The following is a 16662-nucleotide window of genomic DNA, read 5'->3' on the forward strand; positions in this document are numbered from 1 at the left end:
TTTGAGTACTTTTTCCACCACTGCTTTTATTTCAAATAAAACTGAAAGGGACGTCGTCACTCACAGTGGCAAAGTCCTCGTCCCTGGCCCTGACTCTGAAGGGCCTGTTGGAAGCCCTGTCTCTGAGGATCATGCTCTCGGGGACAGAGTTGCTGTAGATGTATCCCTCGTAGCGCTCCTTCTCGAAGCGCGGAGGGTTCCGGCTCTTCCTCATCACCTCTATGGTCACCTGGGTCACAGCAAACTGGTCCCTGTTGGTCACCTGTGAGGCCTGGAACCATGACATCCAAGCAGGAGGTATATAGAAAACGGTGTGTCAGAGAGACGGCCCAAGATGTCAATGATGAATATAATCTAAATGTAAAAGGAAGAGGCAAGCTGCAGCGAATAGTAAACCTAGCATCTAAAATCATTGGGAAGAGACAGCAACAATTAGGCTGTATTTACAAGCAGGTACTTCGTAAAAAAGCTGTCAAGATAGCAAACGACCCCTCTCATCCACTCTGCAGGGAGTTCGAGCTACTTCCCTCTGGTAGACGGTACAAAGTGCCAAGAGCTAACCGTAACATTTTTTTAAATTCCTTCATACCAAATGCCATTAAGGCACTAAATGATACCATGTCTCGCTAGATTTGTTTGTTTTTCCAATGTATTTGCCACTGTTGTCCTGCACTTTTTTTTTGCCATGAGAAAATAATTGTGTTAAGTGTTGTTGCTGTTGTTGTAACTGTTTGTTTTTTACTGTTGAGACCGAAGACAAATTTCCATACATGGACAAATAAATGAAACTAACTAACTAACTAACTATTCATGTGTGCAATCCTTAACCCATTTAGACCCTGAGGACGATTCTACAAATGTCTTCTAAATCCTGACAATTTTATGAAAACCCCTATGTTTCTATGTCAGTGTTTTCATGTCAAGGACCCCCAATAATATATGTAATTGGCCGCCGACCCCCATCTGAAAATATAAATGTTCACTCTGAAATAATATTTATTCAAAGATTTGCACCACATTTTCACGATTTTTAAAAAATAGCAGATCTACGAGCTCGTAGCGGGGCACTCGGTGCCACGCTATGAGCTATTTTTCAAAAGCTAAAGTATAAGGGCCGATTCATACTCCTGCTGTAGTGCCGAAATGATTTCGGCTCGTCACAAATTTTCAGTAGCACCGAAGAGCCGACTTTAGGACGGTACCCGCCCCGCCGAACCTCAAATGACGTCACATTGTAGGCTCTACAGAGCCGAACCGACTTTTATTCGGCTCTAAAATAGGAGTATGAATCGCGCGTTACAATGCTTAAAACAACCCTGCCCAGAATGGGTTAAATAATCCTGAAAATAGCTGATGTACAAGCTCACAATGCGTTACAGCGCGACGCGTTGTGAGCTTGTAGATCTGCTATTTTCAGCATGCAACTAATTGTAAAATGACTTACACTGGATCTCTTGTCCACTAGTTTTTATTTGTTGACAAAATTGTCAGTATATTTAGTCTTAGTTTTAGTCTACATACATAGCTTAGTTTTTATTTAGTTTCCATTTAGTTTTCCTCAGTGAAAAAAGGTAGTCGACGAACATTTTTGGTCTTAGTTTTATAAATCAACACTGTCTGTCATAGACAGATAGCCTCTTGCAGAGCCACGCCGTACAGATTAAGTCTGTTATTTACCCTCTACAGTAGCTTTCTCTGTCTCTACAGTAGCTTTCTCTGTGAAGCCTTTGCAAATGACTTGGAATCGGTGCAGAACAGTGTTGATTTTGGCAGCAAATTAGATTTTAGTTTAGTCATAGTCTTTTGAATAAAATTGAATTTACTCATATTTTAGTCATCCGAAATGCTTTAGTGTTTAGTCTAGTTTTAGGCGATTAAATGTCATGCGATTGTAGTTGACTAAATCTACAGTTGTTTTTTGTTGACAAAAATGCATTTTTGCAGGCCTTGATGGCGTCGTTATGGTTGATTTTACGCTTGCTGAAAATAGCCGATCTACAAGCTCGCAGTGTTATGCGTTGTGAGCTTGTAGATCGGCTATTTGCAGCATGCAACCAAGTGTAAAATAACTTGTCTTTTACTTATTATATACTAGATCTCTTGTCCACTAGTCCTTTCCTAACATTTTAATCTAGTTTTAATTGTCAATATATTTAGTCTTAGTTTTAGTCATCATAGCTTAGTTTTCATTTAGTTTCCATTTAGTTTTCGTCAGTAAAAGAAAGGTAGTCGACGAAAGAATTTCGTCATAGTTTTAGTCGACGAAATCAAGAACAATATAAAGGACTAGACTAGATTGGTACCAGAACAGTGAGGGTTATTGGACCAACAATATCAGCAGCTTTAGCCATGGAGATGTTTCCTGTCTCCTCGTCAATCTGGAATATACTGCCCTCATTTCCTGGAAAAAAAAACAAACCAACAAAAGAAATCTTGTTAATACAATACAATATATAATATATCATGACCTGACGAAGATGTAACTGAACATCAAAACGTTGTCGCTTTACTACTTGCACCCTGTTAATAAAATAAGGGCCAAAACTGTCCAGCTGCTCCAGTGCCTCCTTTTCTTCTACAATATATAAGCTTGTCAAATAAGTAGAGATGTTTTTTAATAATAATAATAAGTATTAAAAATATCATTAATATTTTTTAATGTTTACATACATACTTGTTCCTGGAGAGCTCTGTCAGCCGGTGTAAGAAGGTTTGTGGTTGGTCAATTAGCCCTTCGCTAAACCCCACCCCAAAAAGCGATTGTCCAATGCCAATCCAAATAGCTTAGCAACTGTTGCTATGCAGGTCATGATGATCCATTATTTATATGGAGAAATCCCGTCATTTAACATGCATCTCAATGGGTGAGAAGGACAGCTTGACCTGTCTCCTCACTGCTAACGTACCTATTGGACAAGGACGGTTTGGGGAGGGACTTAGCGAAGGGCTAATTCACGTCTGTCACAAAATATTTTCTGGCGAAAGCTCCAACCGGAGGCTTGTCTGTACTAACTTATACTGTAGGTCTGTCCGTATACAGTACATACATCCCAACACTGTGAACACAATATCTCAGGAATGCCTTTACATTTTGCACAACCATCCACTTGCAGTCAAGAATGAGCTGAAATGAATTTGGTGGTCAGTGCCGGTCAATGGAAGGTCACTGTGACCTTCACCATTATTCCAGGCTGGAGCCATATTCGGGGAAGACATAATTATATGATGCTGCAACAGCAAGTGGATGCGACTGCACTACTATGATGTCAGTCTTATCTCTTAACCATTGGGCAGAAAACACAGTCAGACAAACAGATACATACATATTACTACGGAAAATGTGCACACACACACACACACACACACACACACACACACACACACACACACACACACACACACACACACACACACACACACACACACACACACACACACACACACACACACACACACACACACACACACACACACACACACACACACACACACACACACACACACACACACACACACACACACACACCATACCTCTAAGTATTTTGTAGCTGATCTGCTCACTCCTGTTCTTGTCTCCATCCCTGGCAAACACAGGGCCAGGATCCAATGCTAAAGGCCCATCCTGTGGGAAAAAGAGCATTAGTTAAATAATCCAATAATATATAAACAACATGCATTCTTCTCCACTGATGCGAGGTTGAGGATGGGTGCGATTAATTACTGTTAATAAGTTATTTCTGACCCTGATTCGATTTCATTGCCAACCACATTTGCTCGAAATTCCATCATCTATATACCTGTATCTATAAATGCACCACATCTCTGTACTTGTGTGTGTACCTCTGTAATCCTTGTAACTTGAGAACTGTTCGCCCCAGAACTTCAAACTTGACACACGCGTTCCACACCACCACAGGGAGTGCAGCACTGTTGATTTCGCCGAGTAAAACTAAGACGAAAAATGTTCATCTACTACCTTTTTTCACTGAGGAAAACTAAATGGAAACTAAATGAAAACTAAGCTATGATGACTAAAACTAAGACTAAATATACTGGCAATTTCGTCAACAAATAAAAAATAGACTAAAATGTTAGGAGATCCAGTATAAGTCATTTTACACTTGGTTGCATGCTGAAAATAGCCGATCTACAAGCTCGCGGCGCGTTGCCGTCATTACGACGGCATCCAGGCCCGCCAAAATACATTTTGTTCGACTAAATCAGCTGTAGATTATATATACTACCATATTTGGGCATGCCTGACAAATAACTCACACGTATGGGTGTAACAGCCGTTTTTGTTATTATTATTATGTTTGATTAGTAGTGATAAATATATATAGAGCTAATGCTATTATATCTATATATATTTATTAGTAGGCTTGTTTAGCAGGTACAGGTTATAGGAGGAGTGCCTATTATGCTGTCTGGTACTGTGTGTGCTTCTGTCCCCTGCAGGTGCTGAGTGACGTGTCCCTAATGTGTTGCCGTCCTGAGGAGGGCCTGGCTTGGAGCCTGATCAGCCCCTATTGGTCCTGTGGCAGCTCAGGCGTGGCTACCTGCACTATAAAGCTCAGTCTCTGCCTGGACTCTGAAGAGGAAACACGTACTGCTTAGCGTTGGCCTTTCCGCCAGCCGCCTACTTATGTTAGTTTCGTCATGTCTGTTTAGTTTTGTTAGTTTATGTGTTGTTTTGCCTTCCCTTTAATTTCACTCCCTTCGGGAAGGAGTGTTAGTTTTGCGTGTTAGGTTTTCAGTTGTAGTTGTGCCCCTGTTGTTCGTTAGGGTTTTGGGGTGAGGTCCCTTGGTGGGTCCCTTTTGCTTGTTCATTCATTCATCACCATTCTGTCATGTAAGTGTTCATCCAGAGCCGTTCTGTTCAGTCATTCGTTATATGCACTTAATTGAGCCACTTTGTATTTGTGTTGATTTTGTCGACTAAAACTAAGACGAAAAATGTTCGTCAACTACCTTTTTCCACTGACAAAAACCAAATAAAAACTAAGCTATGATGACAAACTAAGACTAAGACAATTTCGTCGACAAAAACGACGTAGACAAAAACGAAATAAAAACTAAGCTATGATGACTAAATATAAACTAGACTAAAATGTTAGGAAGGGACTAGTGGACAAGAGATCCAGTATGAGTCATTTCTTTGGTTGCATGCTGAAAATAGCTGATCTACAATCTGAGCTTGTAGATCGGCTCTTTTCAGCAAGTGTAAAAACAGCCATTACGACGGCATCATGGCCCGCCAAAACACATTTTAGTTGACTAAATCAACCGTAGATTTAGTCTTAAAACATTCCGGGTGACTAAAAATGTGACTAAAACTAAATGAAAACTATAGCCTATTCAAGAGACTATGACTAAAACTAAAAATAGAAAATTGCTGCCAAAAACAACATCACTGATGATGATGATGCCTCACCTCTTTCTCAGTCAGGTTGACTCTGCCCTTGTAGTTGGTGCTCACACATAGCTTGGCGATGCCCAGGTTGGCCCTGGTGCACGGCTGGAACCATGGAGGCCGGTTGTCGATGTCCTTCACGTTCACTGTGATGGTGGCCACGGCCGTGAAGAAGGGCTCCTTGGTCAAAGAGCTGTCGAATGTGTCCTGGAACGTGTATATATATATAGGGAGACAACATTATTACATCATCCTCCTGTGTAAATGTGTACCGCTGTGTACCAGAGTCGTTTCCGTCGACTAAAACTAAGACGAAAAATGTTCGTCGACTACCCTTTTTCTCTGACTAAATAAAAACAGGAGACCTAAAGTGACTAAAATGTGAAAAACTACTTTTATTCAAAAGACTATGACTAAAACTAAAATTGAAATTTGCTGTCAAAAACAACACTGCTGTGTACTAATTAATAGTCATTATTCATGATCATTTTCAGCGTTTGGTTGTACCTGTACGTGCAGAACAAGAGAGACCTTCTGTATGACGTCGTATTCCAACGTGTTTGCCACGAGAATCTTTGGAACGTTGACGCTCTCCAAGCGGAAATACTTCTCCTGGTGACAAAACAATGTATAAACCCTGTTACTGTACAATATATACTCTCATACTGTTAAGCTCAAACCACACCGTTCTTAAAGGACCACTGTGGCAGCGGTGGCCGAACGGATAGCGGCGCGGTCTAGATACCGGAAGGTTCCCAGTTCGAATCAGCCGTCCGACACGTTAAAAAATACCACCGCTGAAATGCCCTTGAACAAGGCATCAACCACTACGATGAAATGTGTTCTATGAGCAGGGCCTGGCTGGAAACAAGTTCTTGAGCTTAGCCCAGATACCCTGGGTAAATATAGATTTCATTTCATTTCATTTCATTTCATTTCACTTCACCACTTTTCAACCCATCTCATAGGTCCTCACTAATAATCATGATATAATGGCAATGTTTTTCCCCTACTCAGTCTGTGTCTCATAGGAGGACTGTGTGGGCAGTTCAGAAAACGTCCTCCAGTGACATCATCATTAGGCAGATAGCTTCCATTTTCGCATTGCAACTTTTCAGGACTAGAAAGCCTGCAGTTTCTATTAGCTTGGATTCCCCATCGATGATGACACTGGAGGACGGTTTCTGAACTGCCCACAGCCCTCCTATGAGACACAGACTGAGTAGAAAAAAAATGTGCCATTTTATCATGATTATTAGTGAGGACCAATTATATGAAGATAGGTTGAAAAGTGGTGAAGTGGTCCTTTAAGGTCAACCACACCAATGCAACTCAGTTACATTGGTGTGGTTTTTGTCCCGACGCGACCCGATGGTGTGGTTTGGGCTGCTATTGAAAGATTTTCCTAGAAGCTTTGCCATTGGTCGATTTGCCTGTCTACTTCTGTCATTTCGACCGGGTTTTTTTCGACCAATGACAAAGCTTCTAGGAACATCTTTGAATGCAGATTGTGGCCCCTAGATGTGTCACAGTCACAGAGACTAAATTTTTTACTGAATACCTGAAATTGAATACCAAAAAAAAAAATCATTAAGATGTTGACATAATATTGCTTATAGCAGCTTTAAGGTCATTTATTATTTCATCACATTTATTACAATTTAATTATCTGAATCCCTCAGCTGTTTATGTTGCTCTTTTCTTAATTTCCAATACAACATTTTTACTTTTATTATTTGAAAACATTAGTTACTACTAGTTACTTTGGAGATTTTAATTTTGATTAGAAAACATACATTAGCCAATTTGAAAATAGCCGATCTACAGAATGGAATTAGAAGGGTTTTCTTTTCTTGTAACTTTGTAATGCTACTATAGTACTGTCACTCTTGAAAACAAAGTATTGCGTGGGTTGGAGCTGACAGGCCCTTTGTGATGTCAATCAATCAAGTCAACTTAAGTCAAGTGGCATTTTCCTTTAATATATATTTTAATTCTATATATTTTTAGGGGAATGTCATGTGGTCTATACCTGCACAGCCTTTGTGATCTACTATAGTAGATCACGATCTACCTTTTGGGCACCCCTGTTATAGATACTGTATATAATGTATAGTCTTACCATTGCAGATTCTAAGCGGTAATACAGTATATCTGAATCAATATCTGTAGCTTCTATCAGTCCAACGCTGGTATTGATTGGAGTAAGCTACATGGGAGAGAAATCCATCATCAGCTACAGTAGTATTCAAACTGCAAGCGGTTGTATAAATGAAAAGGGGTTTTATGAAAAGTCATTTTTAAATGTAAGTGTCTCACCTCATTGACGTCCAGGACATAGTGGTTCTGTGCAAAGTTCGGAGGGTTATCGTTGACATTTTCCACAAAAACCTCCACCGACACATTTACCTTAAACACAGGGAAAGAATGAATCACTCCACATGACATGAATAAAAGCACTATACACATGAGCATGGGGACTTCAGGCCAGGGACTTCCATTTGTAAACATAACGGGGCATTGTCTTGCCCACTCCTTTCTACGACAAATATTTGTATTTATAAAATAATAATAATATTCATGAAATAAATTGGATAGCTGCTATAGCCTAAGAAGCAATAGACCAATTATTTGTTTACAAACATTGGGACTGGGCGCACGGGTGACTGTTTCATGTAATCAATTCCCAACAGATCTCCAAACCTGTTGTTTTGGGGAGCGCTGGTTTCAGTCCATTTAACCTCCTCTTGTGAGTTGGCTAGTGAGGTGCACCCTAGGAGACATTTATACTTCAAAGCCCAACAGTGTTGCGCACAGAGAACAGCTGATATACAAGCTCACATCGCATCGCAGATGCGACTGTTGTGAGCGTAGAGGTCTGCGTGCGCGACACCATCGCGGGACGAAGCATAAATTATACTTGATGGACTGCAGGTGCGCGTGCAGCCGTGCACAAATAGGCTCTGCTGCCGTGTTCATGAGCGCACCTCCCGTTCTTATGACAGCGACTGGATGTGTGGTTTTGAGGACAACTGTTTTGAATTGCTATTATTGTTCAAACACAACAGAAACCAAGGATTATATATTTCAAGGGCGAGAGATCACAATAAAAATCCTAATCATTCTTCCTCCACACTGGGAGAAAAACAGCATCTGAAAGTTTGATGAGGCATTTTTTACACGTGAGTGCAGTTAGAACTTTTCCATTGCATCTTATGAGAGGTGGTGTTCTTCTGCTGCCTTTGTCCGCGCGCATGCTGTTTCTTATCAGTGTGACGTCGTCTGATAAGGCGTCTATAGTTATGTCAACATTTGAATGACCTTTTTTTCCTTTTTTTTTTTAGAACGCTCACAACAAAAATTAGTCTAGGGGCCACAATCTGCGTTCAAAGATGTTCCTAGAAGCTTTGTCATTGGTCGAAAAGAAACCCGGTCGCAATGACTAACCAATCAGGAAGTAGACAGGCCAATCGACCAATGACAAAGCTTCTAGGAAAATCTTTGAATGCAGATCGCGGCGCCTAGATGTGTCACAGACACAGTTTTTTTGGGAGCGTTCTACCCATTGCTGGCTGTCTGAATACAAAAAAAGAAGAAAAAAGGCCATTACAAATTTGACATATTAGGCCTATTGCTTATAGCAGCTTTAAATTATGATGTTATCATATATTAACAGTCTACATTTCCCAAAAGCTAAAGGATTGATAGTTAGGATGGACCCTAAAGGTCTGTAACTCCGAGAGTGTACAGATGGACCCTTCCGGCTCTTTATGGGGGTCCAAAGGCCGTTACGCATACTGTACTAAACTGTTGATCCTTGAACTTAATAGGTTTGAGAACACCATACATTAGCATATTATGATTTATTTGATCTTAACACTTACAGATATGGAGTCTGTTCTGCTGCATTGAACTCGTACCACAACAGCATCCTCACTGGGTAATAACTGAAAACACACACACACACACACACACACACACACACACACACACACACACACACACACACACACACACACACACACACACACAACATTCTGTATCAGCAATGATATTCAGCTATTTTCAACTTTATGACATCATAATTATAATTTATCCTCACTAATGTTATTTATTTAAAAAATGGTACCGTTTGCTTCTTCTATACCACTCTGCGTCTCAGAGGAGGGCTGTGGACAGTTCAGAAACCTGCCTACCAATGACATCATCTGTGGGGATTCCAATCTATTTAGAATCTAATGCTTTTCTCTTCCTGGAAAAGCGCACAAAAATAGACACCATTGTTCTTGCATGGATTTTAAACAAATTGAATATACTTTGAAATCTTGTTTGAAATGACCCCAGGTATGTCATGACTAAGTAGACAGAAATAGCCATCTTATAATGAACATCTAGTGAGGACCAATCATATGAACATGGGCAAAGTGCTGCTTTAAACATCCATAATCTTAAAGGGCCAATTCACCCCTTTTGCAACCAGATCTTATTTTAATGATGTTTGGGACTTTCCTGGGGTTTTTATGTGGGTAATATGTGCTTTTAGATGTGTCCATGGGCTCCATGATGTCATGGACACTTGGCTCACTTATTTCCTGGACTACATCAAGGACTGTCTAAAGAGGACGAGACGCGAAGACCGTACGGGCGACGCCATGTTGCTTATGGTGCTCCATGGAAGGAAAGAAACATGCGCAATGGGCTATATGCAGCCAACACTTCCGCGTTCAGCTTCCTTGGTCTCAACTGCGCATGTTTCTTTCCTTCCATGGAGCACCATAAGCAACATGGCGTCGCCCGTACGGTCTTCGCGTCTCGTCCTCTTTAGACAGTCCTTGGACTACATGTTGTCTCAGTAAGACAGCCCTCCCCCTATCCACAAGGAGGAACAGTGGACCAAAGCATTATGGGAATTGTCATGACCTTTGACACCTAGACACAGGATGTGACAAGACTTTTGACCTGATGGTCAAGATTCAATGTATCCCCTGAGCGAGCATGAGGCCGGCTCTATTAGCTCAATGGTAAAGATTTCAGCACGGAAACCGGGTTCAGAGGAAAGTTACATAGTGGTACGTAACCCATTCAGGGCGGGAACCCCTTTTGGTGCTTTAAAGCATTATGTTATACTTTAGCTATTGAAAAATAGCAGATCTACAAGCTCATAGCGCGGCAGTGAGTGCCGCACTACGCGCTTGTAGATCTGCTATTGTTTTGAAAAATCGTGAAAATGTGGCGCAAATCTTTGAATATATTTTCTTTCAGAGTTTTTAACTCAAATCTTTGCTTCTGGGAGGGTCCCTGGAACAACATATTTTCAGATTGTGGTCGGCTGCCAAATTCATATAATTTTTGGGGTTCCTTGACATGACAAACTTTGAGAACCTACTGTAGAAACATAGGTCTTTCAGAAAACTGTCAGGATTTGTAGAATCGTCCTCACTGTCTAAATGGGGTTACGGTCAATGTAAATTAGATGCTTGTTAATATCAGATCAGATCAGATTCAACAATAAAAACGAGACCATGAATGATCATGAAGTATTTTTTTGCATCTTGCTGGATGTGACCCAGACGTTCTTAACGCTGCGGCGAGGAGGATTACCTCATAATCCAATCCTTTCCTAACCATCAGTTCATTTCCCTGTAAGTAGAAGAAGTCCTCATGGTTCTGTACGATGGTGAGCGTTACGTCAGGACCTGACTCGACGTTGGCGACCAGGAGGTCGACGGTGCTGTTCTCTTGTATCGACACGGCGTCATGAGAGACTGTGCAAACTGGATAAGAGTGTTGAGAGAATTAGAGGCGGCACGCCACGCCACGCAGCAACAACAACAACAACAACAACAACAAACAAACAAACAAACAAACAAATGCCTCTAAGCCTAGCGGGATGGAAATTAGGGCCTTGAGGGGAATTATACTGAGATGAGAATTGATGAGGTTTTGTTTGTGGAATGCCACATTTGTACATGATAAAAATATCCCTCTCTCTCTCTCACTCCCCCAAATCCCCCCCCCCCCACACACACACACACACACACACACACAAAGAGAAAGCCCATCAAAAGTGCATATACAGTAAACATTGCAGTGTAAAACTCTCAATAAAAAAACATGCTCTGCGTTATGCAGTTAAAATCTGAAAATCTGTGGTCGGTGAGTGACACCGTGGTCCGACGAAGTGTAAATTATGAGTTCATTGCACCGCCTACTGATGATGACGACACCCTGAACCCAAATCCAGCAACAAGCTCCAACACTTACGTTTTTCAGCCGAACAAAGACTACAACAAAAGGCGACAGCAAGCACGCAGCCGAGGAAGATAATCGCAGGTTTGCTCTTCGATTTCAGTTCCATGTCCCGGTTCTGGTTTCAGAGGCAGCAACAAATGAAGTGCACGGCGACTAAGGAGGAGGCTGAGGAACCCGTGGTACCAGCTGGCACTTGGTGCACATAAAGCCTTGTCTGTCCTGCCGGGGCGAGTGGGAGTCGACTACAGTTGCAATGTTTGTGACTTCATCTTACGGGCATATATTGCCCCCAAAGCGCTTTGCCAACAGCGGACTTTGCAAACCTCCTACGAAAAAAAAATACTTGCATCTGTTTTAGCGAGATGGGGGGGTGGGAGGGGTGGGTCAGTCTCTAATGGTAGCCACCGGGCTACTTTCACAAAGCCCTGGGAAGGAATCTGACATCGGAATGCCTCTGGAGTTGTCAAATTTAACCCAAATATCAAAAATAGTGTTCATGTTGAACACAAATATTCAATTACATTGATTACTACATTTTTGATGTTTTTATTTCAATCAAGGGTTTTTTCTCCACAGAGGTCAAAGGCTGCCGTGTGTCTCAATACTGTAAGACATTTACAGTTTGTCCACAATGATGAAAAATACTTATACAGACACAAAGATTCCCATGTGTAAGACAGTTGAATACTGCACGCACTGCAGGGGCGCACACACACACACACACACACACACACACACACACACACACACACACACACACACACACACACACACACACACACACACACACACACGCACACACACACACACACTTGTTATACTTTGACACATGTGTTTGTGTGTGGCACACATACAGACACCAAGCCCCCCCCCCCCCCCCTCTTGTCTGTGTGGGAACAACAGGCACACAGTGTCATCATGTCACATGACATACATAAATTGTGTTGCCATGCAGAGATTGCACTGCCTGCCCGCCTTGCAGTGCCTTCACAGGCCTGCCTTCCTTCACAGGCCTGCCTGCCTTCCTTCACAGGCCTGCCTGCCTTGCAGTGCCTTCACAGGCCAGCCCAGAGCTTGGAGCTCTGGGTCATGAACTGAACCAGTTCCCATCGGGAACCAGCCGGTGAAAAAGGGGTCATGTGAATTGTTGAGCCACTTTGACACAGACAACCATACAAGAGTTTAGTATCGCGCGCTTTGAAGCTCAATCACTGAAGGATTTGTAGCCGTAGCAGGGAGGCAACTTATTAATCTCTCTATAAATTCCACAAATCTCTGTCGACACAATCACATTCAGAGGTTGGCCAGAACCAGCGTGCAGCACGATTACATGCTAAGTTTATTGTTTAAGTTAAGTTGCAGGCTGTTGCACCATGCGTTGGCCAAGACACAAGCACACGCAAGAAAGAGAGCAACTTTCAACTGTAAGCCAAAGGACCCTTACTTCTTCTTTCCTAGTAGGTAAACTAATAATTTCATTAACTTCACAAGTTGTCTACGAGTGTGGCAAAGCCTGAGCAGAGTCAGTCAGCGTGCCGACCATTACCACCTGTCCTCTGTAGACTTCCTTCAGAGGCTGGCCTCTTCCATCACCATCTGTCCTCTGTAGACTTCCTTCAGAGGCTGGCCTCTTCCATCACCACCTGTCCTCTGTAGACTTCCTTCAGAGGCTGGCCTCTTCCATCACCACCTGTCCTCTGTAGACTTCCTTCAGAGGCTGGCCTCTTCCATCACCACCTGTCCTCTGTAGACTTCCTTCAGAGGCTGGCCTCTTCCATTACCACCTGTCCTCTGTAGACTTCCTTCAGAGGCTGGCCTCTTCCAAGTGGAACCAGAGACAAGAGTGTGGCTTTGTGACACTGAGCTGGACATATATGAGTGATATGACGATGATACACGAAAGAAAGAAAAAAAGTGTGTGTGTGTGTGTGTCCATCTGTGTACAGCTAATCTCCGGCACCGTTGGCTCGGTCGATCCCAAACTGTGCCCACACACACTCCCTGGATGCCATTTTTTCCACAATGGCCTGTTATAGCGCCACCATGAGGCCGAAAACATATTTCTTTATATTACTACACATTTTATCCATACATCACGCAAATTGGTATACACTCTACATGTGATCATGTGATCAATACGGACCTGTCGGCTTCCACATATTCCATTCGCTAAGATTGCCTTCCAAAGTTTGCAGGATTTGTCCATTTCCAACAAAATTCCTCAAATCATTAACACAGCGTGCGATGTCTGTGAAATTATGCACACACATTCCCACTAGGCAGAGGAAGAAATGCCACATCTGCCGGTTATAGCGCCACCATGAGGCCGATTTTGGCAAAACACATTTCTGTACAATACTTTCCATCCATACATCACGCAAATCGGCATACACTATCTCCATAGTCATGTGATCAACACGTATCTGTCTGCTTTCCACAAACGCTATCCTGGGCACTTTGTTTTAAATATATATATATAATTTCGGATTTTGCAACCCATTTCTTTCACCCAGTGTCAATTATCTAATGTAATCCTGGGCGCTACACTTCCTCTGCCAACCTGGGGGGGCAGCGGACTGACCTCATGCTTCCTTCTATGCATGAGGAGTGGACAGGGGGGAGTTTCCCCGGCCGGACATAGCGCGTGGAAGGAACACGTTGTTCCGACCAGTTCCTTTCCCCTCCATCTTTTTCTAGTTCATAATGTATTCGTGTAAGTTTGGGGAAAACACTGCATGTCTCTTTCTGGCGTTGAAATGAAATATTGAGTGAACATGGAGCACCATGTCAGCTCCTGAGATTACACATGTAGATGTATTAAGTTAGATCAATATTATAATCAACATGATCACACACTGATCATGTGTCAACACAGACCTACTCTTTGACCCGCACATCATTACAAAACAGTAAAACACACACTAACCACTTCAGCCCTATCATAATTGGCTATTTGAAAACAGCAACACTGAGCTTGTAGATCTGCTATTTTCTAATCACTCTGAAAGCTTGTGAAATGGGACATTCTGTGCAATTATTATGCAGTATTTTTTACTTTTGGTACTTTAAGTAGCTTATATTTATATGTTGACACCACCAGTACAAGATTTATTTTTGTCTCCACCAGGCCGAAGGCATGGGGAGAGAGTATGTTTTGCACTCCGTCCGTGTGTGTGTGTGTCCGTCGGTCCGTGTGTGTGTGTGTGTGTGTGTGTGTGTGACTGTGTGTGTGCGTCCGTCCGTCTGTTACCAGCTAATCACAAGTACATTTTGATGCCGATATTTTTGTACTTTCATTTGAGTAGGCTATTCTACATTGCAGTATTGATACTTTTACTTAAGTAAAACATTTAAGTACTTTTTCCACCACTGGTAAACAGGTGGCAGATGCATACAACCATCAACCGCAATGCACTTTTTGAGGGGCGCTAGCCCCGCCTATATTCAGCTATTAGTGTAGATTTTAGTCTTACACAATTTTACGTCATAGTGTCTGAGCAAATCGGCTATTTTTGTCCTACAATGGCCATAAATGCCATTCACACTCGTAAACACACTAAGAGAGTGGCTAAACCGTAGGTACCATAATGTGTGCAATGCAAAAATAGAAAATGTACATTTGCTACTTCGGGGCCCAGCAGGGGTAAATGGTAAATGGTGCATTTATATAGATAGATAGTGCATTTACATAGATAGTGCATTACATTCACACACACAGATGCCGGAGGAAACCATGCAAGGCCCCAACCTGCACATCGGGAGCAATTAGGGGTTCAGAGTCTTGCTCGAGGACACTTTGACGATAACTCTGGGGGAGCCCACAGGGATTGAACTGGGAACCTTGCGGTTCCCATCCGGTCACTCTACCCCTGAGCCACTGCTCCTCATTAAAAGCCACCGGGTGCTTCTTCTGGCTGCCTCCGATGCAGCTTTTTGATTTCTGAGTGCTGGTTTTGTCCTCTGATTCCAAGGTCTGCTGGTAGATCTTGTCACAAAACCTCTGCACCCCACCCCACCTCCACTGACGGGGTAGAGCCTTTGTTCTTCTCCCACCCAAATTCTGTGCTGCACTACCGAATCTGTCAGCAAGGTCATTCAGAATGTGTATAGACTGTTGATAGGGGGAATGGAAACACAGGCACACCACAGGAAGTGGAGGGCTGAGGCCGGGCCAAACGGGCCAACATCCTGTTATACACATTCTACTGGCGCTTGTCGCCAGAGGCAAATTCAAAGGAAACAAACAGCAGAGGGGGCTGTTTTTTATTTTTATTTTTTTGCCGATGGGTTCCCAGATTGGCCTCCCCCAAACATGGGCCAATTGTGTTCGTGGAGGCCCGACAGAGCCAGTCGCATCCACGGTGGATTCCAACCCACAACCTCCGTGCAGGGACTTATACCAATGCACCACTGGAGTCCCTTTTAACGTTTTTTAACAGAAGTCAGTGGGGGTCGATTTGTCGAAATTTGAACACGGATGTCTATATATAGCCTACTGCATGATGACATAATTGGACCAGGTTTATGTTTGTACAAAATGTAGAGCTCAATGCTTTACCTCACCGTAAATAAAAACAATCAAGTGAGAAGTGCTGCTAAAATAAGGCAATACAGATTGAACTAGAACTGCACTCTGTCAAGTATACTAGAGCGCTACGAACTTTCAAATCTCTCTGTAAAACATTGAAATTAAATACTAAAGTCGGGTTATAACTGGCTGTCAATGGTGACGTAATTACGATATGTTTCAATATTGGTTGGGTAACAGGTAACGTATGCACGTATACATGTATGTAATATGTATATGTATGTAATATGTATGTAATCAGATTACATACATGTATACATACAGACATTACCTTAAATTCACCCGACACTGAAACATATCCTAATTATGTCACCATCGACAGCCAGTTATAACCCGACATTGAAACATATCTTAATTACGTCACCATCAACATCAGTATATATACTGTACCTCCGAGGCTCTGAACATA

The 16662-nt window shown here is 42.3% G+C and overlaps 1 protein-coding gene across 4 annotated transcripts in view; it reads right to left on the bottom strand.

The window, feature by feature from the left end:
- cdhr5a (cadherin-related family member 5a) overlaps window positions 1–11804 on the bottom strand; it is a 21309-nt gene extending 9505 nt beyond the window's left edge. The window contains exons 1-10 of one of the 4 annotated variants that reach the window (XM_079497306.1): window positions 11678–11804; window positions 11015–11187; window positions 9298–9360; window positions 7733–7822; window positions 7536–7622; window positions 5921–6025; window positions 5435–5620; window positions 3532–3622; window positions 2331–2401; window positions 65–271 (exon numbers count right to left, since the gene is read on the bottom strand). In XM_079497306.1, coding sequence (XP_079353432.1) covers window positions 65–271; window positions 2331–2401; window positions 3532–3622; window positions 5435–5620; window positions 5921–6025; window positions 7536–7622; window positions 7733–7822; window positions 9298–9360; window positions 11015–11187; window positions 11678–11771 — 1167 coding nt within the window. In that variant the 5' untranslated portion in view covers window positions 11772–11804. Of the gene's footprint in view, window positions 1–64; window positions 272–2303; window positions 2402–3531; window positions 3623–5434; window positions 5621–5920; window positions 6026–7535; window positions 7623–7732; window positions 7823–8052; window positions 8119–9297; window positions 9361–11014; window positions 11188–11677 lie in introns of those variants that run through there. The other 3 variants (XM_079497305.1, XM_079497307.1, XM_079497308.1) reach the window with 3 other exon arrangements.
- Window positions 11805–16662: the final 4858 nt, after the last annotated feature.

Source organism: Electrona antarctica (genome assembly GCF_951216825.1).
Source record: "Electrona antarctica genome assembly, chromosome: 3".
Classification (NCBI taxonomy): Eukaryota; Metazoa; Chordata; class Actinopteri; order Myctophiformes; family Myctophidae; genus Electrona; species Electrona antarctica.